At 37.0% G+C, this 23,599-nt stretch overlaps 1 protein-coding gene across 8 annotated transcripts in view; it reads left to right on the top strand.

Annotated features, from left to right (window-relative positions):
* NFIB (nuclear factor I B) overlaps positions 1-23,599 on the top strand; it is a 176,991-nt gene that overhangs the window by 134,307 nt on the left and 19,085 nt on the right. For 3 of the 8 annotated variants that reach the window (XM_051642224.1, XM_051642225.1, XM_051642228.1), the window contains exons 8-10: positions 867-1,051; positions 12,862-13,027; positions 16,519-16,601. In XM_051642224.1, coding sequence (XP_051498184.1) covers positions 867-1,051; positions 12,862-13,027; positions 16,519-16,601 — 434 coding nt within the window. The remainder of the gene's footprint in view (positions 1-866; positions 1,052-12,861; positions 13,028-16,518; positions 16,602-23,599) is intronic. The other 5 variants (XM_051642230.1, XM_051642231.1, XM_051642229.1 and 2 more) reach the window with 3 other exon arrangements.

Here is a 23,599-nt window from a genome sequence, read left to right as displayed (position 1 = left end):
TTCCACTAATGAAAATGAAAACCTTGTTATTTTCTCTCTATTTCCATTGAACTCAGTACTTCCTTCTAAATATGTTGCCAAATAGGTGCTGGATGATTGGGCAGCAGCAGGACATGCTGTACATTCTAGAATGTACAGTGAACTGTGAAAATATTGCTGATTGCTTAGAGGTTACATATAATCTTTAGATAGACAAGTATGTGGGAAGAAAGAGAATGCAAAGCAAAATATGTATAGAGTAGATACGTTTTGTTTGTCATAGACATTTTTATTGAATGTATTGGTTTCCCAGACTCTGAAGTTTAATGCTCATTAACATTTTCACAATGGTCAACTAATATTCATGGTATTATTGATGGTATTCATGGTATTATTGATATATTGATTACACCCTCGTTCCCACATGAGACAGGTGGAGTGTAATGCAGTGAGAAATCACTGCTTCTTAAAACTTGTGGCTTTGCTCTCCTCTGTTGGAGTGCTGTGGATGAAAGAGTAGGTTTTATTTACTAATTTAAATGCTCCTTTTGTTTATTTGGGCTCCAGATGGGAAAACTGTGTAATTGAAATGTCTCTTATGCATGAGAATTATTACTGTTCAAAGAAAAAATTAAAAAAAATACAATGGCATAATCCACAAAACCAAAACAAGATAAAGTATTTGAGAATATGAAGCAGTAGCACTTCCTGTTGCCTGGGATGATGTAAAGGGAGGACATATAAGCTTTTCTGTAAAGATGCCATGGAGCAGGAGTGCAGTTTACTGAGGTATAACTGACTTTATTTTTCTTGCTGTAACACAGAGGTGAAGAATTTTAAAAGAAACAAGATGTGAAGTAATTTTAATTTTATTTTATCTTCTCCAGTCATCTCAACAAGAACTCCACCTCCACCTTCACCATTGCCATTTCCAGCACAAGCTATTCTCCCTCCTGCCCCGTCTAGTTACTTCTCTCATCCAACGATCAGATATCCTCCCCACCTGAATCCTCAGGATACGCTGAAGAATTATGTACCTTCCTATGACCCGTCCAGCCCACAGACTAGCCAGGTACTGTAAAACAATGCAAATCCTCCAAAATAAATCCTGTGAGGAGTATATGTCTGCCAGGGCATCTAGACTGGTATCTCCCTAGTTCTGGTCTCATAGTAAACTGGGAGTTGGCATATCAGCAATCCAGCAATTTTTCCTCTTTGGCATGATTGAATAAAGGGTGCAGGTCAGTCATATCTACTTGGGGTTCCTCTGTGAGATGTAAGAAAAAGAGCCAGCAGTAGTAACAGGGAAGATCCTGGTCTGGCATTCCTCCTGAAGGCTGGCTGCCTCTGTGGCTGCACAGGGACACTGGGGACAAAGTTCCTGCGGCAGGATGAAGCAAGGAGGGTGCTGATACATACAAGCACATGCATGCACAAATACTGACATACAGGTATATTTATAGACTGTGAAAGAAAATCAGCTGTGGCAAGGAAGTGCTTGCCCTGTTTCATAGGCTCCTGACATTTATTTGCACAGATGCAAAGACATTACTGTAGTGAGTACAGCACAGATCCACAAAATTGTTTTTTCTTCCTTTTGTAGAGGACGTGCAGTGGCAGATGAGTCCCTGTCTGCAACACCGATTCAGACCTGTGACTGACACGGGAAATTAACACGGTTTTCATTAGCAAAGTAATTTGTGAAGAACTGGGTGCAAAACTGCTTTCCATGATAGTATCAGCACATAGTGTTAACATGTGCTCTGCACTATAGGATAAACTGCAGTTCAGACTTGATGCTCAGGCTGTTACTTATATTTGATGCACTATCCAAAAGGCTCCTGTGGATCCCTGTAGCTTGTACTTTAGCATGTTTTTGGAAGAGCCTTGGGAATGTGAGCTGAAGACACAATGATCAGGTTTTCCTGCTTCTAAGAGTTAGGTTCCTTTGGAAGGACTATCTTATCAGGGATGAAGAGGCTGCTGTGACAGCATTTTGGTTTGGGCTTTGTTTTGTTTTGTTTTTCACCAACAATGACAGGCCTTTCAGCATGTGTTTCAGGCACAGCAGCAATAGAACTGAAGACTGAATCAAACTTGTGTGTTGAATAGCAGATATGGCCCCTCTGGGCTGTTCAGAGGCCATTGTGGCTATTGTACATGTGGGCGAACGCACTGGTCCAGCTGCATGACTTCCTAAATTTATTTATTTTTAAAAGTGAGTCCATGAAATCAAAATTTACTTAGAAGGGAGAAATCTTAACAATGTGATTTTTTATGGTTACAGTATTAATGAAGATTAAACCGAAAAGTGAACATGGATTATGTTTGCTTCAGACTACAAATTGCTGTCTGTGCATGGATTTAAAGTCTTTCAGTCCCATATAGCATTTTTGCTGAGACTCAGCTGGGAATGTTGCATGCAGGACCTGATTTTAATTTGTGCAAAATTTCCATGAATAACAAAGTCTAATTAAGACATCCATTAAAAGTCCTTAATGTTAATGCAGGATGGAAAATCTTAGAGTTCTGTTGAATTTTTTTTTTTTCAAGTGATGTCTTAATTAGGCACTATTAAGGGAAAAATTACGCAAATTAAAATCAGGCCCTTACTGTTATGTATTTCTTTAATTATTCAGTGCTTGCTTTACTTACATTTTGATTTTTTATATATATTAAAAGATCAGATCAGGTGATAATCTCTCTGGATTGTTCAGAGTTCTGCTTTGGATCATCCCTGAAAAAATACAACATCTAAATGAAGTATCTGGCTTTATTTCAGACAATTGACAAATGTGCTGTCTTAGGATTTGAACACTGGGGAGTACACTCATTGAGCAGGAGAAATGCTTTAAACTCTTTATCCAGCAAGAGTCTTACTGTCTTCTCTTATCTGCGTCTGAAAGATTAATCTTGTTACCTTAAAAGATACTCTGCTTATTTTTTTTCAGACTAGTAGGAAACCCAAAACACTTCCTATCCTTCTGGTGTGGCACCATAGGGAATAACAGGCCAAACTGGCCTCAATGTACTGCTTTCACCACCTTTCACAACCTTTATGTTAATGTTTTTCATTTCACTTGATGTTTGATTTAGTTCCTGAAAGGAGGGGACAAGGTTAAACACCAACAAGAATGGGATTTCAGGCATTTACATCTGCTTTTCTCTGCAATTTATAATAATTAATCACTGTTATTAGTCAAATCTATTTTAAATGTAATTCTTTAAAGTTCACCTTTGAGATATGCTGTACAGTAGAGGAGTTGCATGTCCAGTCAAAATACCTCTAAATAGAACAGTTAAAGTATGGCTGTACAAAAAGTAAAACAACAAGAATAATTTTTTGCTTAGGAAAAGAAGCAGCAGCTGTCTGTGATGTTTCAGTGACAAAAGGGAATTGTTCTGATACAATGGCATGCTTTCAGCCAAACCAGTTTTTCTTTTCTAAGTAAAACATGAATTTTTATTCAAACAAATTTAATTATTGTAAAATGCAAAACTGCATCAGTAAGAATACCACATCAAATTTAATTACACTTTTCCACCTCAAAACATACTAATTTGTATTTCAAAAGGGGAAGTATGATGATAGTTTTAATTTCAGCTTTAAAAATAAAAAGGATGGATACCCTCACAGCTTTTACCTAAAATGAACTGTTCCTCCTCAACATCTTTCAGTAATACGCTAATTTAGATTGTTACGACAAGCAACTGAGATGCCTTGTACTCCCCACAGCAATTTTGAGATTAATTACATTACTGCCGCACTGATTATAGGGAGACAGTCATCCTATTCAATAGAATATTTTGAGTAAAATTAGTTTAAAGATGTAGGGCTCCCATAGGTTTCCATGGTGGGAAGCAGTGGGCAATTTTCCTGACATAATGTTAAATACTCCAAATTATGTGTGATGAACAGTCAGGAAGTTCAAACAGGCCCTGTGGCTGCAGTGAGCAACAACGGGTGATCCTAAATTAAAGAGAGCCATGGCTGTCAAATTAATGCATATCTGCTTTTTTATTACCTGTTCAATCTGGAGAATAAATAAACATATGTACTGAATAGAAATGGATCTTATTAGATACAGAGCTGGACTTGCCTCCAACTAGTAGACTGAAAAGTTCCCAAGGTTTTGAGAACTGCTGTACTTTCCACTGTTTATGTAGCTCTGCTTAGCCCTTTTCCTATTACTTATTTCAATGCTTTTCTTCTTAGCGAGGTGCTCATGTTATGGATGAGATTGTGTGTGAGAGTATGTATGTATCTGTATTATGATGGGGTGCTGGTCTCTCCACAGCTAAACTGGCACTGGTAACTCATTGAAGGTTTCACCAAAACCTCATTGGTTGGTATGTGTCTAATCCACCTCCAGTGTTTATCCATCTACAGAGTATTGAGGGTTTCGAAGCTACCATGAATTTTGAACCTGTATTTCCTTGCTGAATGATTATAGGTGGGTGAATCTTTTAATCTTAGACAGTGTTAACACCTCTGTGTATATGTATACATATGCATGCACACGTGCAAATCTGCACACACTTGAAAATGTGTTAATATTCGAGGGTGTAGGAATCAATATACAGTATCAAAATCATACTTCCAATGAGCCTCAACAAATCACCAAGCAGAACAACACTTGTGTGGCTGAAGTTAAAGCCAAAAGATCCAAATTTAATGCCATGCTGACTTAAATGGAATAATTTCCAGGTTAAAGTGGGGTGAATCACAGAAGGATCAGCAAGTGTGATGAAAGAAACTATATTAATGCAGACAGTTAAGGTGAGTCTTGCTGAAGAGCATCCTGGCATGACTGGGGATTTTTTTTCTGACTGAACCAAGAAAAGAAAAGTAGACCATGTTGCAAACTCTTTGAGTTTGGATTATGAAGGGGACAGTTTACAGGTAAACTTAAATCAAATGTTGTGATATTTTTTATGAAATATGCAGTTTTCACTGGCATGGTAAAATTGCCTCCAATTTGGGGGAGTCAAGTACTGGACTCTTTCCTTATAAAATTAATGGCTTACACTTGTTACGCTGTATAGTCCAAGTGAACCTCTGTCCACCTGTTGACTAAAATTCGTGGAGCTGTTAAGAAGTGCTTTGTTGCAATGTGGAGTAGTTTGCAGCTTTATCATTTTAATGGTTTTATCTTTGCCTGAAGACAGAAATAACTGAACTGTTTGAGACAATCTGCTAGTGGAAGCTGATGAGACCACTTATTTTCCTCTCATAATTGGTTGGGGTATTCAGTTTTTTTGTTCAATGAAAGATAGGCACACTCTTCAGGAATGCCAGGCAGATGCTTTGCCATTCTTCAATACAATAACTGCAGTCATTTAGTAATGAGGAGAGAATCTAGGCTGTGTTTGGGCTGGTCAAAGGGTTTTCTGTTGGTTTATGGGAGAACAGTAGCAGAATAAGCTGATACAAGTGATATGTATGCATGTATTTTCTTTGGTATAGCTAGCACCTTTATTTACAGACATTTAATAGTTTTCAGCTTCTCTAGCAAATCTTTCCTTGTAACTTTTAAGAAATTATTGACGATAAAATATAGTGATGTGCTGTTTGTAATTGGGAGGCAAAGTGAGACTATTAGCTTAACTGTATCTACTGACAAAGCATTTTAAAAATTTAACTGCAGTTGTAAAAGATTACATTGTATTTAGTTTGCTCATTTTTAGTTTATTAAATGCACAGTTGTAAGTCTTCAGAGTGCATGAAATACTGTTAACCCAGAGATTCATCTGAGCAAGAGTTTTCCTTTCCCATTCTTGCGTGACATGGACTTACCCTGTTGTTGAGGCAAATATTAAAGGAAAACTGGGTAATTCCTTGTCCTCTGCCTGTTGACAAATAATTCAGATTTTAAGAGTTCACAGGCAAAATTGTAATCCAGGATAGAGGAGTCTTCATCTAGAATGTCTTATATCTGTGTCTAAGCATGGGTTGCTGAAGCTCTGCAGTTGCTCTCAGTTTTAACAGCATTACATCAAGAAGAAAATGCTTTCTCAAATGAGTGAGACTCAGAGCTCAGTCAATGCCTTCATTTCTCTCACAATCAGAAGTGATGTCAGCATCCAAGAACTGGCAGCAATATGTTTTTCTAAAGCTAATTCCTCAAGCAGACAGGTAGCTGCGTGTCACACCACTTGAAGCTTCTGTGTGGCATCTCCCAGTGAGGTCTGTGTAAGATATGCTGTAGCAATGAGTTATTCAAGTTGCAATGGTATGGAACCTAGTGAGCTTTCTCCTTGTGAAAAGTAGGTAAGATGCACTGTAAAAAGGTGAAGTACATTTCTTTTGTTGCTGTAGTGTCCAACAGCAGAAAGGAAATCTGTATCACCTTGCTTCTTGTTAAACAGCTGCTTTATGAAACACACCAGGTTCAACATGAGGAAGAACTGTCTAGTAGTAGCTTCTACAGTCTCATTCGCAGTGCTCTAATAATGCCATTCCCTTATGTTTGGCAGAGTCTCAAAGTGTTATATTACTCAGGTAGTTAATAATGTTAGTTTAATGAAACTGCCACTGGTACCATTGAGCTGCTTCAGTGGGAGACTAATACAGCAGTTGGATTTAGCATTAGGGTGGCCTATGCAAAGGCTCTACTAAAGTAAAAGGTTGGGTTTACATCATGTAACAACAACAACAACAAAAAAAACAAAAATGAAAACCAAAACCAACCAACCAAACCAGAACAAACAAACAAACAAACAAAAAACCAAACCAAGAAGGAGGAGTTAGAAAAATGGAAGATACTGCCTTTCAGGTTTTTTTTTCACTTGTAGATTTTCTGGAACATCCATAACCCTCTGTGGAACAGAGCACAGAGCACAATGGTATTGACTCAAGGACAGAATTTACCAGCTATCATCTCCAGGTTCATTGATGTGGCTGGTTGACAACTCTTAAAACAAGATATTTGGTATGTGAGCAGGGAACCAAAATGTGGAGAACTGGATCTTCTTCAGTGTCATCAACAAAGTTAATTCAATGAGTGGTCTCAAAACTACACTGCCGTGGGTATTTGCAGTGGTATGCATCACTATAGTATCTGAACTTTGCCATTACAAGGGACTGGAACTGTTGAGAAGAAATGGGTGACAGAATATTTCCAAATACACTGAATCTGGTTTGACTAAGCTGCACTAATTGGTTTATCACCTGGCTGTAATATGATAACCTTATTGGAAAACACAGAATTTCTGTGAAAAACCTGTGTTTTGAGATGCAAATGTACTGTTCTCCAAGTAGCTGGAACAACATAGTTTTTATTAAGCCCTGAAACATCTTTCTGAAACACCTAACACAGCATTATATTTAGCTGTACCGAGATTACTTCTGACGTTTAATGATTATTTCTTTCAAGATGCTTTGTATTTAATACTCAAAGGAAATTTGGCATAATTTTATTTGGAATTTGGAATTATAATTACAATTATTTGGGGAAAAAAAAAGACATTATGCAAATGAAAACAAAATCTAGTTTATCTTTCAAGCAACTTAACAGTTTATTTAAATTGCTTAGTAAGTGTGCCTAATCTCTGTTACCTCTTTTGTAGATCTTAGTGTTGCTATTTCACTATGGCATCAGGAGGATTTTTTAAATTCTGAAAGTAGTGAGCTATTTGACAAAATGCTCTCATAATATGTAACTGGAGACTAGGTGTAAATGTGCTGATATTTGGGCAAATATGTAAGCAGAGGTCTGAGAGGGGGTTGATTAATTACCAATTAATATGTTAGTAAAATCCCAGCAGAGAAAACAGGTACAGTGAATCATGATTTTAATAAAGCCATGTTCCTATCTGTTAAAAGTTTCTGTTCAGACTTCAGACTTAAGGATTCACTGAAAGTGTGCGTAGTGCACATGATCAGATATTAATAGTCTGACAATCTGAAATATGTTACAGCTATGACAGTGAATACAACTCATCTGTGGCTTTGAGCAAATAAATGGATTCATTTGTGGCAGTTCAAGATGGTGTGAATTAAAAATGTGGAAAAAATAAACCCAGACATGAAAATCCAGTCCAACAATAGAGTAAGTTATACCTGGATAAAATGGGGTTAAATTTGCTAGACCTTTGTTGTGTTTGCTTCTTTTCCTCTTCCCATTTTCAAATGCACAGTTTGTTTATCTAACAGCTGTGTTCATGCAATTTGCTTCAGGTTTGTGCCTCGGGCATAATCTCTCCGTTTGTGAATCCATTACATGTATTGATGTCCTAGTTGATAGTAACAGTTGATTTTTCAACTGTAATTGTGAAAAACTGGAACTAGAAACAGTTTTCCAGGGAAAACTGGAACTAGAACCTAGAACTTGTTTTAAATAAGGACAAAATTAATTCATATTAAATGATGTCCTGTGAATATTTGTAATTCAATGGATATAACGGACCAAATAGATACACAGTTTCTGTGCCAACATATAATTTGAGATAACTGCAAGAATTAAAAGGAGAACAGGTCACAGAAGTTAATTCTAGCAGCCACTTTTCAATTACATTATCAATTGACAACTTCAGAAGGCTATTTCTAACTAGAGGGTTTCCCTCTTTGCACTGAAAAGGCAACAGAGGGCTTCAGTCACCTGAGAGAGACAGTGTTCTTGAGCTTGTACCACTATCAACTGTACCACAGTCCACAGTGTAGACCTTTATTTGAAAAGCTTTTTGTTTAGTGTTTGCAAAGATAATCACAGAAGTGTGAACGGAGTATAAACCAGTACGTAGTAGTGTCTGCATCAGTGTGAAGACAGGCCTAAACAATAACTCTGAGACAACTACAGGATCTGTTTACTTAGGAATACTCTATGATCTTCAGCTGCAAACTAATTATGATAACTTAAATAGTCCATAACTTCTTAACTGTTTTTTACTGCATGCAAGACAGACAAGTATGGGTGTGTCAGGGTGGTTTGTTATGAATGACATTTCATATAACAGGTCTCGGGTGAGTGTGAGACTGCTTTTCACAAACTGTATACAAATGTAGCCAACCTAGGAAAAACACCAAAGTTTTAATAAAATTTCTTTTATATCAGTTCCAATCACAAGTTATGCAAAAGAGAGGACCTTATGTCACATCTGAAAGGGAGGTAGGATTGTTGAAGAAGAATTATATATGTAAAAGTCCCTGTAGGTTTATGCTTACCTACAACTGAAGTTATTTAAAAAATGTAATACAAGAAAGTTTCAGTATGGGGGGAGAAGTTAGTTTCTTAGACATGGCACACCAAACTCCTTCTTGTGTATGCTTATCCTTCTTGCATTGTCTTCTTTGCCAAGCAGTGACACCTGAACAGGTAGTGCAATATACCTTACTTGACATTACTGCAACATTTTAAAACAAATATTAAGCTACAAATTTGAAAACAGACATAAAGTACTTGGAAAAGGAAAACAATAGATGTCAGAGATTACAATAACAAGAGCAGTATAAATCATAAGGTGCAGTCAGAAGATACTTGGTGAAATACAACAAAATGCAATAAAATTGTTAAGAGGCACATAACTAGCTTATAATTTCATTTGAAATCTAATGTGCAGTCCGAGTCTGAAATGTTGGAACCACAAGAATTATACTTAGCAAAGTAATGAGTTTTTCCTTTACTTTCTTCGGAGGTTTTATTTTACTGTCTAGAGGCTGCAGACCTCAGTTTCATTATATCGTGTCTGCACTCAGTTTTACATGTAGGATAGATACAGAACAATGGCTGCCGTTTAAGAAGACATAAAAAAAAAGAAAATGAAGTAGAAATGTGGACACTGGATGGAGGGGGATCATAAACCACTTCCACTAATATCGTAAGTGAACTCCCCATGGCTTTCAACAAAGACAGGACTTCACCCTCAGTTTAGATGAAGTGGGGTGTTGTACTGCACTGCTGTTTTGTATTGCACAGGCTAAAACATGGTTTACATGAGAATGGGGTAGATATATATTCTTTGTCTTGTAACTCAGCAAGGAAAGGTTTTGTTTATTTGGACCATATGCTCAAGAACTAAGCTGGAGTCCATGTGAGGCATTGCATTCCTGTTGACCTAGGATCATTAGGGAACAGTAGAAAGTGATATACTGGTATAAGTCACTCTGGTCTCCAGCTGTGTCCTTGTAATTAATTTGAGTCTGGCTTTGGAGACAGAGCTGGTTTTGGAAGCTGATGACACAGGCTGTTTTAATCCATAAACTCCCTGAAATCAGCTAAGTTTTTAATAAAAGTTGGTAATTTTGGTAAAGAATTCTCAGTTGTTTTTGTAATTTGTTACCACACCATGTGAGCTAAGGCTCCTAAGCTGTCCCTGTGGTCACAGGTCAGTGACTCCACCAGAGCTACCAGGTGCAACTGAGAGGTGAAGGTAGTCATGTGGACAGCTGGGCTGCCAGGGTAGGAGAGAGGGCTTGCCTAAGCAGCAGACTCCCCAGAAGCATACTGAAAATCTAGTCCAACATGCCAAGTAGGTCTTACTGACAAGAGTTTTGGTATTTTAGAAAAAAGTTTATCACAAGGCTCACCTGTATTTCTGGCAGTTTTCCATACAAATGCTTTGAACTGTGTCGCAGCTCCCTTAACTACAACAGAGCGTGTTTTATTGCAGCATTGAGATGTCTCAACTTGAACTCTGTACAACTTGCAGTCACATAAGAGATGATACTAGCCACCATGATGAATGATTTTTAGGCAACTCTTCTGAATTTATCTTAGTTAAAATTGTAATTTGGTTCTAAGGCAGGTGGAGTCAGACCTCTGGTCACTAAGATACCTAGTTTTAGAGGCTGGCAGGCCTATTAAACAGTCTCCAGATAAAAGCCACTGCTATGGCAGATCTCACAGCAAGTGGACTTAATGACATACACTTGCTGTACTATGAAGTTTTAATATGTGTATTTGATGAAAGACCTGTAATTACTGAGTTCTCAGCTTATGATACATTGATTATATAAGCATGCAGGCAGATGCTCAGTAAACTTTTATGCCACATTATTGTCTAGAAATTATCTGTTTTATATTTTGCCACATCTTATTTCCATTTCAAGTACACTAAACAAGGGAGATCTATCTAACTGTTAATTTTGCCCTAATTAATAAAATTTAATGTAACATACCAGTTATTTAGGGAAATTCTATTTGTGAAAGTATTGTAATTCCTTTGTATCTATGTTGCTTTCTTATTCTGAAGCTACTTAAACAGCTCACAATTATTTCTGTTACTAAACCTCTAGTAGTAACTTCTCAGCTTGTGCAACTAGGAATATGAAGACATCATAGATACCACCCGATTTCTTTATGTGTAAAATCTTGGGATTCCGTGACTCTGCTGTCCCCACCTGCGCTCCCAACACCCCCTCAAACATACAGTTACGTTTGTCAAACTAGCTATATGTTTGAGAGTGTGACTTTTTTTCATTTAAAGGGGTAGTTTGTTGGCCGCTTCTCATCAGTGTACATTTTTACTGTTATTTTTCATTGTAAGGCTTGTGATTTTAAAGAGTCTGCTAACTGCCCAATGTTCTTATGAATATAAGATTGCTCTCCATTTGCACTAACACTTTCTAATGTTTTCTTCTAACTTAGCTTTTGATGTCCTAAAAAGCAAGACTCTCTCTGGGGGGCACTTGCAAAGTCTAATAGATCATACTGCCAGAAAGTTTTTCTTGCTATTAACTTTAAATTTACTCCTTCTCTGTTTCATTCCATTACCTCTAGTTTACACCTCCTGTGCTTTCCAAATAATTCCTTAATATTCTGTGTGTTTATACTCTGCACATACTTGCAATAATTGCCTCAGCCCAGTTATTATTTAATTACCATAGTCACACTTAACCTCTTTTAAACTACCTTTGTATCAGTTGAATCAGTTCCTTTATCAATCCATTTCTTTACTCTTTAGTTATCTCAGATTTGACAAGATCCTTCTGATAACAGGATTCCCAGTATTTTTTACTTTATATGGCTGTGTTTTAAAACAGATGTGATTCACAGAGCACACAATTCATTTAAAACAAAAGTTACGACCCACTGTTGAAAAAAATATTTACTACTTGCTAGTTTTTACTGCAAGTTATGTACTATTGGAGTGTTTACAGTCATGCAGAATGTCTAGGGTGTGTTTAAGCATTGGATAAACACACATATTTACCAGTGAAAATTACTTAATTCAGATGTGCCTATATGCAGGAAGTAGCATATTACTTTGATGACCTGTACCATACGGTCATATGCAGACTGCCTCTTGTATTTATGAAAGAGGTGTCTTTATTATGCTCTTAACTTGTGAAGTTCCTTTTAGTAAACACTTCTGTGTTTTTGGGAGGTGGCTTTTGGCCAGATATTATGATATACACATTATAGAGCATCTTATCCTAACCCTCTCCCCCACTCTTCAAACATGAATTATTAGTTAGCCTTCCAGTATGCGTAATTTCTGTGGACAACTGTGGTCAAGTTGTGGTTATGCTCCGAGACAGAGTAGAATGGCATGTGAAAACAGAGGTTTGGCATCATTCATTTGTTCTTAATACTTGGTACATTGGGGCCTATGCCTGGTCAGTTTAATCCTGCTATCATGGGATTTACTGTGGTTCACAGCCACTGTGTGAACAGCAAATATACTTTGAAACAATCTGATGCATGCTGCAACCAGAAAGGAAGAAACCTTATCAAAAAATGCTGCCACTTAAGTGTATATTACCTATCTGAGGAAGAATCTGCCTGCAGAAAATACCACATAGAAATCCGTAGCCTTGTTAGCACATTGCAACTCGCAGGTACTATGGTGATGGGCATTCTGGAAAACCTTGAGATAGGTGGGTAGGTTCCTTAAAAGCAATGTGTATGTTTCACAAGGCATTCTTTTGGTTTTGTTTTGTAGCCTAACAGCAGTGGTCAAGTAGTAGGGAAAGTGCCTGGCCATTTTACTCCAGTTTTGGCACCCTCTCCCCATCACAGTGCGGTGCGACCTGTGACCCTGACCATGACAGATACTAAACCCATCACTACATCCACTGAAGGTGAGGCATCTTCACCTACAGCAACCAGTAAGTATTTCTTTAGGAAACAAAAAATGTCCATCAAAGATTCCATACGATTTCAAATTGAGGCCAGAAAAAGGCGCCTTTTCCTACTATTTGACCAAGTGGATGCTCATCATTTTACATGGAGAGCAGACATGATCTGACTGCAAAGCTTTCCCTCCCCAAATTTCAACAGTGCATCATGTTACATGAAGCAAAGTTTGTGACATGACAACCAAAAAGAAAGGGAAAAGCCTGCATATTTGACCACTATTCAAGAAAAAGGAAGTGTGATTATTCATCTAAGGTGGACATTGTTAAGACATTGAGAAGCACACCCAGACAGCGAGGTTTTACAATGACCTGGAGGTGGAATTCCAAACAGAGATTGGATAATTTGCTCCTCAATGAGCTTTCCTACAGAAATCAAGCCTTGTTACAATACATACTGAATCCGAGATATGACAGTTGCATGTTCATATAGGTTGTGTTGTTTCTAGCAAAAAACCTGATGTGGCAAAATAAAATTTTAATTCCTTTTTGTTGCTGCAGTGGATGGTGGATCCACTGTTCTTTTTTAAAAAACAGACCAAACACATCCAAACCCTAACATCAATATATCTAAGTTTTTTTATTACTATATAGGACCATGTTATTTATCCTATTATCTTCAATGGAATTGCGATTTTGGAAGTAAGAGCAAAGGTCCAGGGTAATTTCTTCTTTTGCAATTACTTACCTTATGCTCAGGGATACAGAATGTTGGTTTTTAACTACTTTCTGTGTTTCTGTTGTCTTTGAACTTTTATTTGGAATTGAGATGGCCAGTATTTATCAGAGTGCCAAAAATTTTTTTGAGACACTTCCAAAAACATTTTGGAAGAAAACTTACCAGTCTTAGAAAATACTAATCTCTTTAGGGTTCATTACATCAAAATTACTTGCTTTAGACTTCTTTAGTATTTCTACTGTGAATCCAGTCCCCAACTGTTAGTCTGTCATTAGCAGAATCCATAAACTGTGTGTGTCTTAGGTGTTAGACTATTTTAAACCTTTTCATTAGGGTGTGAAGCAGAGATGAGACTCAAATGCATAGCATTGGCTGAGCTACAAATGAGAAATACTGGTTATGTCTTTGTTATAGAAAGATAGTAGTAACTTTTGGACAAACTATTGTTTAAATATATACAAATAAAACTATGGATAGATTTATGCAAATGTTTTAGCTATTCTTTTAATATAGGCAAAGTTTTGCTAGAAGGTGATAGAGAACCTCTGTATCTTCCCTGGTGGTTTGAGGTACAGTTTTTGCACTTTTTATGAAGAGTTAGTTTTAGCAGTAAACAAGAAGCTGTTGCTCTAAACTTTCAGTCAGAATACAACTGAATTCATGTGTAGTTTCAAGAATTTATATTTTCATTCTGCTTCCTGTTTCTCATGATTGTGCCTGGCCTAAATACTGTCTCAGATGAGGTCAGGGTTTCTAATACAAATTACAAAAAAGAACAAATACAACGTCAGACCTGTGTTGGGATGTTTTCTGGTAATCTGACCATATTATTCATTATTACATGAAAGCAAACTTAATCTGTTAATTGTCCTACTACTAAAGGGAAAAATTGGACTATATTTTCAAATGAGGTCAGCACCCAGTTTCTCTTGCAATTCAGTGGAACCTGGGTACCCGTTTCCCACTTAATCTGAGAACATCTTGGCTTAAATATTCAAAATAAGGTCTCCTCATTCTTCCAGAGTAATATTCAAGTAAGTTCTTGCCTAAAGGTCCAATGTTTGTCAGTACAGCACATAAATAATAATAAAACCCCTATGTACACATTTTCTTTGTATGTGCCAATTCTGATATGAAGTGGCATGTAAATGCTACATGTGTTTAGCGTGCTGTGGTTTTCAGAGCAATGCAGTAGTCTTGTCTGCTTGGAAAGCCTTTGGAAACTGGATTTGTATCTTTAAGAGCACAAAAGCTAAGTAACATAGCTTACGGATGAAGAAAAAAAATGGGGGATCATGTCCTGCTGATGTATAAATCATATATGAATACATATAAATTATATTATCAGTCACATAGACATGCCACACAGAGTACTACTGTTAACTTAATGGGAAAACCAAGACTACACAGATTTTAAAGCATAGTTTTCTTTTATTTGCAATAAAAATACATATGCTTGTACAGCAAGTTATCATTATTATTATAATTCAGTCTGATGAGAATAAAACAGAAAATGATTAGTACTGCTTTTCATTCTGAAGTGTGGTAGCAGAATTGTTTTGAATGAGAAAGAACAGCAGACTTTAATAATATCTGGGGAACCCTGTGGCCCCCACCATAATTTCCTTCTAATAATGGATTCATTTTTTTGACAGTTTTTCAGTAAAGCCTTTTTACTGTATAAATCCTCCCTTTCCCTCCTCCCCTATTTTTATTTTCAATTGAATGGATTTCGTTTGCTTGTATTGCCCTGTGGCTTTATCACTAACAGATGAATTCCGTAAGTACTCCGACTTAGCTCCTCACTGGTATGCTTGTGTATGTCTATTCAATTTTAGTACCTTTGTTTTGTCTGCCAGCAAGTTTCTAGGTTGTGATGCTGAAAGTTGCAGTGTGGACTTCTCTACACTGGCAAGTGGAGTAAGACCACCTACCTCATTTCTTAAGAGCCACCAAAAGCTAGAAGAGGGTAATGGCTTTTAGGGATTACTGACAGAAACCAGACAGGAATGTGACCAATAGGTGAAGGGTCCATATCCTGTAACTGATGCCAGCATCACTTACCATTCCCTTTCTCCTCAGAAATGGATTTATTTAATCTTCTGTATCAGACAGCATGGAAGTTCCTTAAATTGTCCCTCTGGGAAGATGCTTCCTGATGGATAGGAGAGTTGCCTATTTAATACTATATTGCATGGTAAAAAATAGCTCCCTTCTCATGAAAATACTGATCAGATTACATTTTGTTTCCAAAGGCCTATAAAGGCCTATAAAGATTTATTTCATGCCATATAAGTAAATTGAACTTTTGATTCCAATTTTTGTTGTTCTTTTACAGTTGTTTGATGGGCCTTCACAGCAGTAAGAATAAGTGTGCACTAATATTTTCTCTCAACATCGTAATCTCAGTGATTTGACTGGTGCGTTAGACTAGTATAATGGAAATAAGAATCAGGCTCATGATTCCTTCAAATATATACCTTATTTAATCACTTTAGAAGAAGTAAAAAAAATTAATCAGAGGAACTTTTATTTAACAAGAGACATCATTACCACTTATGCTTGCAGCTTCCATTGAAGTTTATAGGAATTTACACAACTTCCAAATTTGGTCCAATTTTTCTTTTGCATTCTGCTAAGGTTTAAATAAAGGAAAATCACAGACACATCCTATATATTGCAAAATCATAACTCTGGATTGCTCATATTTGTACTGTACCTGCACAGGGTAATATTTGTGATAGGTTGGCATTTTTATCAATCTGTTTTGTTCTTCCTTAATCAGCCTACACAGCCTCAGGCACATCCCAAGCCAATCGATATGTGGGACTAAGCCCAAGAGACCCATCCTTCCTACACCAGCAACAGGTGGGCAAGTTTCACATAGGTGTAATTATATAGAGAAGCTTTTACAATAATACCTTACTACATGCTACCACTGTTATCCTGGATCAGACTAGAATCCTAAGGGTTTCAGTATTTGCCATCTGAAGATTAAGTTTATTTTAAACAAAGCTGAACCCTTTATCAATTTAGCATATGCTTTATTTCTTAGATTTGTGCTATTTCAAGGAACTTCTAATTGAATTTAATTAAATTGTTTAATTTTTAAAGAGGTCATACATGTAATCTTGAATAGGATTTTAGGAAAGAGAATGTGAAGAATAAAGGACAAATGTTCCTCTCAAAATCAGATTAAAAATTAAGCAACATTTTGAAACCAAAAAGCTCAACCTACTCTTTCCAAACTATTTTGTTTTTTTTCTCCCCCAGATGTTAAAGGCTACATTTCTTTATTCTAGTTCTAGAAAATGAGTTATAAAACCAAATTCTCAATGCTACACATCATAATTTCTAGTTTAATGGGTTTAAATTGGTCTGCTGATTTCAAATGTGATAAAACTACAGTCTTGGGTTCTTAAATCATTTATCTCTCAAGTAGCATTTTAAATTTCACATCTTATTAATGCTGTAAATTTAATGCAAATGTAGTGTTTATCCAAACTGTGAAAATATACAGCTGAGGTTAACGATGGCTTGCAAAACAATTAGCTGCAGTCAGTAGCAAGGCCATACATATACAGAAATGCTACATTGCTAGTAACATGAATAAATTCAGAACCTTTAGAAGTTCAACTTATTTTATGATGTGTGTTTGTGTTGCTTCTAGATCTTGAAAGTAGAGGACTTTGAAATTAACAGCGTGTAAAAAGTTATAAGGAAAAAAGTTGAATATGGAAGCAAGGAAAAGACTTTAAAATAGCCCTTGATATTTACTGTACTGTATTTTTTTCTGAGGCATCAGTTCCTGTCAACAGTCAGTACACACTCCTGTTTCATTTTTCAGTAAGACCTACCTGTTCTGTGTTTACTAAGCAATAGCTGAAGTGTGCTTCATCTGGAACTCCCTATCCCTGTCCACTCCCAGGGCAAGGTAGCAATATGTCTGTTTTAAAGGTCACCACCACATGCAGAGTTCAGAGAAAATAATGAAGATGATCGTTATTCAAGATAGTTGATGCTTTGCCAACATTTTTATTTTTTTTTTTAACCTGTGAGACCTAACTGGAAACACATGTAAGCTTCTATGAAAATACCAAAGGACAATCAGTGGGTTTTCAACCATTAATTTTCAGTGAATTTTCTGTTGTACCACTTTTTTTTTTTTTTAACCTCTCAAAGATTGTTGTATTTTGAAATGTGTTATAATTACTATAAACTGGTTCTCTTTAAAAAATACACAGTATGTGTTCATTGTATTTTAAACCAGACACACATCTCTTTTTAAACACAGTGCGTATGATTTCTGGATTTCTTTTAATGTGTAGTTTTCCATAGCATCCTTTGAAAAGCCTTTGACATCCAGTTAACTTGAGGATGTGCGGTATTTTCTTTTACTGCATGTTTTTATATGCTTTTTTTTTTTTCCTGTGAATTTTCTAGTGCTTAAACCCACCTCACCTTCTTCCAAGTTCACTGAAAGAGTAACAGACTTCTTGTCACATGCCAGAAGGTAGTGGCAGCTCACTTGATTTCCTCTTGGCTGAGTTTATGACGTGTAAATCCTACTACTTATTTCATGCAACTTCTAGATATTTTTTCCTTTGTGTTAGATGGAAATAGATTTGGAGATTTCAGCAGTGTCATAGGAACATAAAAGGTACATCACAGTCTTTGGTGTTTACATGCACTGTGTCTTATACTCCCTATCATGGTAAAACTTGTGGCCAGATGGCTTAGGGGGAGGGGGAAAATAAATTAGGTCTCACATGCACTTCATAAACAGAAAAATTCTTCAGTGCCACTGTGTGAAACTGACGTTCTCCCTTCTAAAGCATATTGCTTCATAGTCTCCTTGTATTAATTCAATTGGTGACCAGTGAGCCATGTAGTAAATTTAAAAACTGCATCAGGGTTTCATCTTTGCTGTGAATTGTTTTCTAACTTATGCAATCGATATATGTTTATGCTTGTCTGAGTTTGTTAGGGAGGAATGTCTGTGTGGATGTTTACACATATGAAAATAGGTATAAAATTAGGGAATAGTGTTTACTGCTGAAAACATTTGAAAGAACAGAATACTTCAGCAGGAAAGCTTGTTCAGATGGATAAATATGAATGTATGAGTGCATATATACAAGTTTCTAATGAATCAGTTACCCTCACTCACTTATATTTCAAAGGCATCTCTGAGATGGCAGTGCCATATATGTTTATTACCCAGAAAGTGAGGTAGAGCACTGAGATTGTCTGAACAACTTTAATAGAGCAAAGGTTATCCTTTGGTAAGGCAGAAATGAGATTGATTTACTATGTCCTTTGATTACTTTACAACAATTTAAAAGAGACCACTCTTCTTATGGCAGATTTTAAATGCTTTTGCTTTAAAGCAGCCCATGATGAATGAAAAGAAAAATCAAGGGGTACATGAAATAAAGGCAATCAATCACTTTGTATTAGTGGAAAGAAATTCTAAATTAGAACATCAATGATTCTAGTTCCAGAGAAGTCTTTTAAACATTCACCATACCCTGTAATGCACATTGACCCCTCAACAATAAATATTGTCACCGGTACATCTTTTACATCATTGGACAAATCTTTATGAAGATTTATTCCCTCTTATATGAGAGAATATATAAGAAAAATTGACATGTACCGCTGAGGACTTTTTATTGGTTTTAGAAAGAACCATTATGTAGCCTGTTTAAATTACAGTAACTACCATACATTTAAAAATTACTCATGCACTTTGTAACAGAACTTACATGGAGTCTTTTTACAAAATTACAGTTTTTTAGAACTTGCAGTAGACAATTTCTAGCACAACCTACCTGTATGGAATACTCACATTTAGAAGGGAAGCACTGAATAGAACATTGAAAGACAGTGCATAGTAGCACCAATGGGAGCAGTTTATTTGCTTTTACTGCTCGGGAAACTGTGAAAAATATGCTGTTTCATGCATTATTTAGCATGTTGCATTGATAGTCAGAAGGACAAGGTTCTAATTACAGCTATTCTGTCTACTTTCTTCTGCAATTGCTGATGGGTTTTCATGATACCTGCCTTGGAATGCCAAGTATTTCTGTACTGTGACATGAGTAGTTACAAAACGTATATCTTGCTTCAGTGGCATGTAAAGAGTCACAGGGATCTTTTAATTTTGTTGTAAAAAAAAAAAAATCTCTGACCACCCTCAACTGTGCATTACAAATTGTTAATGAACACTTGGTTTGCTGTGCGTGAATCAACATCAGCTTCTAAGACTTCAATAGTGTAACTGCAGGGAGTGCACTGTAGGAAGGGGACAAGGGAAGTGATTAAGAGCTAGTTCCTGAGTGAGGCAGCTTTTCTTAATTTCACTATGAGTGGGATTATTTTGTGAAGTCAAATGTAGTACTCCATGCTCATCATCTGTGCTGAGAACAATTGAAATTAATTGCACATAAAGGGTTGGATAATCTTCACAATTACATGGGAACACTTCCCCCCCCCCTTCTTTCTCTAATTTGCATCTACTGAAGATTTGTGGTTTCTAAACCACAGACTAGAGGAAGAAGCAACAAACTGAGGAAATTCAGTCAAGTTCACGTGGTTACAGTCCCTTACCAGATTCTTTTGTCTCCATTATTTTGGGGAAATAACTTTAATAAATAACTTTAATGGAGAGTTCATTAAGTCAGTAACAAAGTCTTAATGATCACAATTTGGGTGGTTATGTGATGGCATTAGTGTAGCCATGTTGTGTTACTGTTCTCACCTTCATGAATTTATTGTGTTCTTGAAATGATAGACACTCAGATACATGTTGATGTTTCTGGCTAAGAAGGTAGAATGTTGCCAGAAATAATAGTCACGCACTTTAGTGGTGTAAGCAATATAAAAAGATAGATAGATGGATGGATAGATGGATAGACATTTTTTATTTATTGCAAATACAGATTAGTGGTTTCACAAATAATAAGATTTCCGTTGGAATTAATGAAATAACGGACAGGTTTTCTTTCTTTGCCATTTATTTAATTTTAATGCACCTTGGAGCCTTGTATGTGTGATTCTGTTATTACTTAGAAAACACAGATAAGTGGGATAGCTATTGAGGTCTGTGAAGACAATGACCTCCAGAATTTACCTGTTTGTTACAGTGAACTGTGAAGAGCTAATGAACTCCTCCAGCCTTTGTACCAGTTAATACAGTGGCATGGTTTTCACTAGAGCTTAGACTTTCTGGGTGTGATGTGTGATATGCATGATTTTCACACAGCTTCGACATTTTTGAGTGAAACATTTGCCATGTATGTAAAAGTAAGAAACATTCCAGGTCTCTAAGAGTACAAAATCAGAAAATTGTGGGTATTTTTTATTTCCTACGCACCAGAATGCTCTGCCTCTTTGGTAGGAAGTGGTTCTTACCAGATGCATCCTTTAGTTACTGAATCACACAGTATAAAATGGACTTCTCTTCATACTATTCATTAGGGAAACTGTAAACTTAAACATCCACTGAACACAGAGTATCTGCAGTATGTTTTGGGTGGATGTTGCTTTTGCTTTCAGCAGAACGCTGAAAGAACACAAGTGGTCTCTTGAAAAAAACTTCTCAGTAAAGCCAGGAAACAGGTTATCAACACTTAGGCCGTTCTTATTGTGTCCCTTATCATAATTGACAGTTTGACGTAAAACTGTGTCACATGACCACCAGGGAGGTATGTAAATGGATAAGAGGTCACTTTTCACATATGCTTGCTGGAAAGGAAACATATTTAAAGGAAGTTTCAGTCAAAACAATGACAATATGCAAATGTTAAGTTTTATGGGCTCTTCTAAACTAACAGGAGCTATAGCCCAGTCTCCTGTTACACTTTCCAAACTGCATCTATCTACTTTTTCTAGTGATCATAAAAGCTTGAAATGAAAATATATCTTAGACGGCCACTCTTTGAATAGGAGAATACAAAACCTGCTTAAATATTAACCTCTAAACATTACTCTGACTATGATTAGTGATTGAGTGGTTGACTGCAGGTTTATAATGTATGTAGGATTTACATACTTAAAAATCAGCAGGATGGTTGTGCTTGGAAGGTGCCAAGTTTACACTGAGAAGACAGCTATAGTGAAATCTAGCTCTTGGGTACAACTTCACATCAGTACATCTCATGGCACTGGAGAGTGCAAACCGAAATCACTTTCCTCCACAGAGGGCAGAACAGGAATAGGGAGGTGGATGATGTTCAGGCAGGTGGTAGAGTTGGGAGAAGCACTTGGTCTACTTGTTCTGTTTCTGCCTGGGACTGTGTCCCCTTCCCATGATGCAGCTGAGGTACTGGGGAGGTTGCACTGCCTGCCTGGAGAAACAGTTGTAGTGGGCTTTGTACTCTCTGCTCCTTCATGAACGTAGCAGTGAGGATGTATTGCAGGGATCAGAGATGGCTGCAGCTCCTTTCATCAGGAAATGGCTGAGCTGCCTGTGAGGTTTCCCTATCAGCTGCAAGGCTGAGTATCCCTTTCCATTTCAGGACACAGACCCATGTACTTTTTTTTTTTTTTTTTGTGTAGTTAGGTGAGAGATAAATTAAAAAATCACTGATAATAGTTTGTGGATGGAAGATGTTACTGACATGGGATTTATGTGGTTTGCTGAGCTGAAAACAACAAACTGTGAGACTGAAAACAGGCCTGTCCAAGAGCCTTCTAGGAAAGACTTCAGCATGTCATGCCAAATTGGGTCATTTATTTTGCATTCGTACCATGTTTTTGACAAAGTTTGTAACATTTTTCAGCAATTATCAAATATCTCATGAGAGCTATTTGTTAGGTCCCTCTACTGAGGAATGCAGGTTTTCTCAATTAGCCTTCGAGTAGCTTCCTGCCTCTCCCTTTCACATGTCCTGCAGAGAAACTCTCCTAGGTGGCTTACTGTGTGTGAATGAATGTGCCTTCTCATCTCCACCTAACACTGCTGCATCATTTTAGGGGTCACTTAAGTTACTCTCAGGACTGTTGCTAGGCAGAAAGATTTCAGCATGATTTCAGACAACATACAGCACTCAAAATACAGTACTGAAGAACCCTACATTCTTCCAAAGCTTGATACTTGTGTCAGGTCTGTGCTTCCAGGCTGTCCCTCCTGAGCTGTCTGGACATCCTCCAAAGGCAGCATTCCCACTGCTGCTGCAAACAGACATTTTCTTCCATCAAATGGAGCCAAAGCTCATAGAGCTCTTTCAAGCTTCTCCAGCCTTTTTAGCCAGAAAGCACTCAACATATGTGAGAGATGCAGACACGGACTTTGAAAGTGATATTTCTACATGCTTTCACAAGTATTTTTCTAAATCATAGACATCCTGGTGTCCAAGGAGGAATGATTTGGAAGAGGACATTTTATGTGAGGGAGAAAAAACCCCAAACATTTTCCTGGCAGGTTAGTTTTTAAAGTCAATGTGGCAGCTATATGAGCCTGCTGAGGAGTGTGGCACAACAGTTCTTAACACTAGGAAGGTGGTTTTCAGCGGATCTGGTGCCATACTGGGCTTGTCACAGAACCCCTTCTCATAAAGACCTGCAGTTCTTCAAGGTGTTGTCAGTACCACAAGTAGGGCACAGCTGGTGCAATGAATATCACTACAGTTTACGCTAACTACAGGTCTGGTGTAGCATGAATCTCTATGTACGTGTGTGTGTGTGTGCTACACATATGTAAAATGCAAATGTTCTGTTATTACCATTATAATAGTTAGATGTGTACCTTATGAGGCATGTATAACAGTACAAAATATGCAGTATGTAATTACTGGCATTTATGAAATAGGCTTGAAAAGCTCTTTTTGGAGATTTCTTAATGATAAATTTAACACATTAAC

This window comes from Apus apus, chromosome Z, assembly GCF_020740795.1.
Source record: "Apus apus isolate bApuApu2 chromosome Z, bApuApu2.pri.cur, whole genome shotgun sequence".
Lineage (NCBI taxonomy): Eukaryota > Metazoa > Chordata > Aves > Apodiformes > Apodidae > Apus > Apus apus.
The sequence above is the reverse complement of the archived record's forward strand: the minus strand, read 5'-3'. Positions and strand labels throughout refer to the sequence as shown.